Raw genomic sequence first — 6339 nt, 5'->3', positions numbered from 1 at the left:
ATTCTTACAAGATTGCGAATCGAAATGTGCCAGTCAGCGAGCGCCAGTGAGTTGTCGATGGATTGCCCGAGTCGGAAGTAGTTTTTCTGAACAAACTTCCCCAGTGGCTCAGCAGTGCCAGGTATCCGCTCGGGTTCTCGGGTTCGAGTTGGAAAAATTGGGGATCGACATTAGCGAAATAGAACGCCTCAATGAACCAACATACTGCTGATGTCGGAGGAAAATGGCTTTATACCGCCTCGCCAATGCACAGAGATGCTGTTCGGTGGAAAAGTGCAAACCTTCTAGTCTGATATAGCACTCCGGTCGACGATAAATTGCTTTCTCATGGAAAGCTAAGAAAATCAAGAGGAAAATTCCGAATGCGTTTAGAGACACGGCAAACCGTGAGGAAAATTACCTCTGTATCGATCAATGCGCTCGTCAGCGTTTTGCTGCTTCTTTCACACTTACTCTCTTCCTCTTTCTCTTTGTGATAAAGAATCGGCAGCTAACGAATGGCGGTATGCCTGGACTGCAACGATGAAATGTTGTTTTAAATGGAACTATCCAGCTCGGTTTGTGATCGGAATTGTTATCGCACTAGGTTATCGCATCTGTGGAAAACTATTTGTCCCAGCGCTTTAAAATCAATTTCTTGATTTTTGTGTTCGCTCTTGATCAAGCATTTGTTTAATATCTTTATTATTCTAAAAGCTCCACGTTTTCTGCTGACGATCGGCTGAGGGGAAGCTACAAACATGTTTACTCGGACTGTTGGCTTCCTTGACAAGAAGAAAGGAGCAGAAAACCAGCGTCCAGCCCTTTTCCTGCAATTTCCGAAGAAATCTGATAATCATTGAAGAAGAGACGGCGACCATAATGATGATGACGATGGCGATGAAGAGAACAAAGTTGGGGGTTTTACAGACCAATAAATTATTTTAATGTCACTCGGCCACACAACTTCCGCTCGTGATATGGTGATGATTTGCGAAACGGCACGCACAAACAGGTGATCTTTTTGGATAAAAATTCAACTGTGTTGGGGCAGAAATATTCTTGTGGTTTTGGGGCGATTGTGGGTTGGAATAGAGGTAACTGAAACTATGTGTTCTGCTGCATTGTTCCACATGAACGATTGAAATTATAAATTATCAAATCACTTTCACTTTTCGTAATTTAACTTGTTCCCAAATACAACGCGTTGTTAGATAATATTTTAAAATATTTCTTACAGCGAGCACGTTGTAACGCAAAAATCGAACGTCACTATTTGATGGTTAAATATTTTCATTATCAAAACGATTGGAACCATTTTAACGAACGCGCTATTCGCTTTTTTCCCTGAAACACTCTTTTCCAAACCTATCCCATTCGAACGCTGTCGTTGGACAAACAAGCGAGTTCCTTTAACTGCATAAAAGCAACTCCAAGAAAAGGTTCTTCAGCCCTGCAGCACAACACACGGTCGGCACAACAATGCAAACATATTTGCATAAGCCATCGGCTACTGAAGAGATGATAAAAAAATTATATTTATGGGGGGATGAAAAGAATAAGAAAATAAAGCAAACAATTCCTCCTACAAACTTTAAGAAGATGAATGGGCAAGAAAAGATCAACATATGAGCCTGCACCGGGACCCCTTGTGTTCGCTCAGGCTCCCCAAGATCCCCAATACCGGTTTGGGAGCATTTTTTCTCTTATTCTGTACCCTAGGCTTGAGGATACATTCATTTTCCCCCAAACCGGGTCGTTCCTACACCCCACACCGGGGGTGTACCCATGCCCCCCACCCATGCCAATCTCGTTCTGATTGATGGTGAAAGGATGAACAAACATGTGGATGGAACTTCTCCTGCCTCTCCGTTTGTTTGGGTTTGCATAATTTCATGAATATCAATCAATGCAGCTCGAGGTCAGTTGCGTATATTGCGGAAGGTATATAGAAGGGAAACAATGCGGCTGATGCTGGGTTCTCCGGGCAGATGGGAAAACATGAGCAAGAAATCAATTAAGACACAATCTTTAGACTGTCTCGTCTCAAAGTCATATTTGAAGTGATAAATACATATTGTAGTACGTTTAGTATATGAGTAGTAAAAGTATAAGAATTATGAATAGGCTTAACATTATGTTTAATAATATGTAAATTGTACCTACATGATAAACAATAGATTTTTAATTTAAAAATGCAAAGCAAATTCAATATTGAAAACAAATAAGGTTTTATTCCTCTCAAAGCTAAATTCACTTGCTACTGAAAATTGCATATAATGCTAAAAAAATACATATAATAAGAATCTAATCCAAACGACAAACACAGTATGAAAAATAGACCGTCAAATAAAAACCATCAGTAAAACGGCATAATTTTGCGTGGAATAAATTAATGTAATCTTTACAACAAACTGTTACACCGTCAAAACGAAATATCACTTTGTATATCATCGAAGGTTATGGTTTATTAACGTAGCTAGCAGAAAACAGGCTTTGAATGAACAATTATTCCGCAAATGGAATATAACATAATACATATTCACCAAATTCTCCTTTTGCCCTCGCCCATCAGAAGTATCCAAAAAAAGGTACAAAGTTTGAGTTATGTGTGCGCCTAGAAAAGGAAAAACTAGAAAAAGATTGCACGAAATAGAACAGGAATGGAGTTGAAAAACTCAACTGTCAATCACGAACCTCCCAAACAGCGTTGATCAATCCGTGACCATGGAACTGAAAGAGTGACGTGAAAAATGTGACCTCAAGTGGAGATGGGGAGTTAATCGGGGTGGCAAAACATTTCCGCCAGAGGCTGATTTTCCTTTTCCAGTATGCAAAGTGAGTCGCGATCGTAAGTTCCGGCATAATACAGATCGAAGGCGAAGGGAAGAAACGTGTCGTGTGTGTTGGGGAAGGGTTTGGCGGGGATAAACGGGAGCGAAGATCCAATCAATGGAGCTTCACAATTTTTTTATATGTCCTTCTGTGATGGACCCGCATCCGCCTTCCATCGTACTTCCTCCATACGTCGACATCCGGGACTATATTTATTTTTGCTTTGGGGCCTTCTGTTGCTTCGTTTTGTGGGCTTCCGGGAGCGTATATATTTAAATTCTGCCCAGCTTATTTCCATCGCCATGTACGGAGCATTTCTTAGTCGGGAGGCCATTTTCCCGACTGCCACACCAAAGATGGCCCTGCCAAAGACAAAAGCGCTTATAGCGAAAAGAAAAGTCAAACAAACGTGACCCGGTTCGTGACACAAATTTTGGACCAGAGGCAAGTAAATCGGTGCCGTCAAACAGTCATTAGCATAAAAAACAATAAAATGTAAAAGTAAAAAGCAGTGAAAAAAATAAACAGCACGCTTCTATAACCGATGCAACGGAAGTAGCGAGTGACGCAGGGCCGGCTCCATCCGGTGGATGGATGGATGCTGGGAAAGAATAAATAATGATTGTCAATCGTGAGCTGATCAAGGCGGTTTTCTGAACCTCCAACTCGACACCTTCTGCAGAAACGGGGTCCTGATATTTGAAGAATATTTTTTTAGCAACGTCGGAAGAATACGTTCCATCGGGTGTAACCTCCTAAGCTTTCTCGCTCTGCAGAATTTATAAAGATATCAAAAATATAAAATGAATAAAATACGATTCTTAAGTTATTTATTTCAATCATCTAAATTTTAAGTAATGATGATTGTTATTATGTTTAAAAACTTATGATCATTGTTTAGGATAACGAAAACAAATTTCTTCTTGGCGTAACGACCTCTTGGTCATGCCTGACCGTTTAAGGGCTTACGAGACTTGTTTCCCTGTTGTACGTGGATAGTCAGTCCTCTCGTACAGGGTCCGGTCTCGGTTGGGATTCGAACAAACGCCGTCGAGGTGGTGAGCCCCGGCGCTCATGGGCCGATTTTCTAACCGGCACTACCGCTCGGCTGTCGCGGACCCCCGAGCATAGAACGAAAACAAATGTGTTTCTCAAATATTAACTCAATTTATGCTCTTCCGAAACGACTCCAAAAACACTAGAATGGAGAAAACATTCAACGAGCAGGAGTTCTGACGACAAGTATAACAATAATAATAATAATTACCATTTAATGGTAGTAATCTGGCAGTTCCATTCGTGGTAACTTTAGTCAAAAAGATGGAAGGGAATCGTACTCAAACTTCCATTCATTCCGCCGCACCTCTTGGTTGTCTTGTGGGCGCCACGAAAGCAGCCAGCTTCTTTGCATCCCGTACTGACTCGGTAAAAGACAGAACCGGGCTTTTTGACCGCCCGCGGTGGTAAATCGACGCAAATTGATAATTGATAAAGAAAGACCAAACCGTGAAAACTCAAGTTTATGTATTTTGTACATTGTACAATGTTTCAGAGCTTAACCAATTCAATCATAATCAATATACCGAAAGTAGTTTTTAAACGTACTCTGCGTGCTCTTTATAAACGCCAAACAACCACAAATAGGGTGACAGAAGTATTCTGATTGGGATTCAACTATAAGATAAATATTTTAGTTTTTTTAAGAGTCTTAGCATTTGCATTATGAACGAGTTTTATCAAAAATAATTGTACTAAAAACTGTACTAAAGCAGCGTTTGAATTTGAAATTGACTTGAAAAAACTTTCATAATATTTCCTAAGCTGAACAAATGTGACAGCTTCGACCCGACAGTGAGACATACTGTTGTCTCACTCTTGCTATTCGATCTAGTACGTTTGTGGAAAACTTTTTGGTCGTATGTAAATCTAGCATTTGATTGCTACTTTTGTCGTTGCTGTGGCCGCTTTTAGTTGATCTGGTGATGAATTTCAAAGTGCATCCGTGTATTGCGATGAACTTTTGTTGAACAGAGTGTAACATATGGTGACTGCGAGAATATACAAGTCTTCAGTCCACATCGTAAAGCTTGCTGTGTGGAGCATAGCGCAATAGAGCAAAGCGCGGAGCAAACGCAACTGCAAGAAGGCAGCAGCAGGTGGACAGCAGGGTCAGATCTCCCGAGATTGGAAAGAGTTCCTAAAAGTGGTCATTCGGTAGTAGAGCGCAGAGTGTTATCGAACCACAGTCACGCCCGGCGGAAGTGCATAAGGAAAAGTAGAAGATGGCGTCGAAAAGGCTTACCAAGGAACTAGAAGAGTTGCAAACAGACCCGCCGGCACATTGCTCAGCAGGTCCAATTCGCAACAATCTGTACCAGTGGCAAGCTACAATCATGGGTCCGCCAGACAGTCCGTATCAGGGAGGCCTTTTTTCCCTAACGATAGACTTCCCATCATGCTATCCGTTTAAGCCACCTAAAGTGGCATTTACAACACGTATATATCACCCCAACATTAACAGTAACGGGTCGATTTGTCTGGACATTCTACGCAGTAAATGGTCACCGGCGCTTACCGTGTCAAAAGTGTTATTATCCATCTGCTCTATGCTATGCGATCCAAATCCGGACGATCCACTGGTGCCCGAAATTGCCAAAGTATATACAACGAATCGAGAACAATATAATAAACGTGCCCGGATGTGGACACAAAGATATGCAATGTGATACGTTCAAGGCGATACATTAGCTCACGGTGAGAGTGGCGGCGGTGGCGTCTGCAGCACGTAAAACATCAGCAGAATCGACGACTATAGCCAAGGTAGATTTTGAGAAGCACAACTCAACATTAACACAAGCCTAAGCTAAAAGAAACTATTGAACCAGAATGTATCCTCACTTTCTTTGACCCCAACAACACCGCAGAGTATTTAGTTGCATTCCATCCATATACGGCAACAGTAACACCAACCACTCCTTGGCAACACGAACTTCAATAGAACGGTAGGCAGCATGGTCGAAGATCGATGCGGCCGAGTTTCGTTCGATTTTTTTTTGGTAAGTATCATCTCTTACGGGTGGACAAAGTGAATTCCTCTCAATATCCATTGACACTTGTATTTCTTTCTTACCTTCAGTAAAACCCCCTGCGCCCTAGATATATTTTGCCAAGACCAACCCAAGATCAGTCCAATGTTCAGTCTCGTCCTGCCAGTTAGCCAGAGATAAGAACCGTTAATAAACTGGTATCAACAAATTGAGTTGCAACAAGAAGAGTTGTGGGTAGAGAGAAAAAAAACTAATCTTTGTATTCATGAAATGTTTTCTGCTTTCCTACTAGAGCTTGATCGAATTTATTTGTCCTTACTTAACTGAACTCTTTAATAATTCAATAAATTTGATAAACAGTACCTCTTAAAATCTGTGCGAAATTGTGTATCTTTTTTATGGACCTTTGCCTTTTCTTTCCAAAGTGAAATAGTATTCAGATTAACAGTTTTGTTAACTAGTGAAAACAACCTGATCA

The 6339-nt window shown here is 41.1% G+C and overlaps 1 protein-coding gene across 1 annotated transcript; it reads left to right on the top strand.

Moving 5' to 3' along the window:
• The first annotated feature begins 5096 nt into the window (after positions 1-5096).
• On the top strand, positions 5097-5540 carry LOC131267122 (ubiquitin-conjugating enzyme E2-17 kDa-like). The gene has a single exon (XM_058269898.1). It carries the CDS (start codon positions 5097-5099, stop codon positions 5538-5540), a length of 444 nt encoding a protein of 147 aa, XP_058125881.1.
• The last annotated feature ends 799 nt before the right edge of the window (positions 5541-6339 follow it).

Source organism: Anopheles coustani, chromosome 2, assembly GCF_943734705.1.
Source record: "Anopheles coustani chromosome 2, idAnoCousDA_361_x.2, whole genome shotgun sequence".
NCBI lineage: Eukaryota > Metazoa > Arthropoda > Insecta > Diptera > Culicidae > Anopheles > Anopheles coustani.
This window is presented reverse-complemented; position numbering and strand designations above follow the sequence as displayed.

Bases quoted from the DNA above. Each gene is read 5' to 3' on its own strand.
- LOC131267122 (XM_058269898.1), top strand. From the start codon at position 5,097: ATGGCGTCGAAAAGGCTTACCAAGGAACTAGAAGAGTTGCAAACAGAC.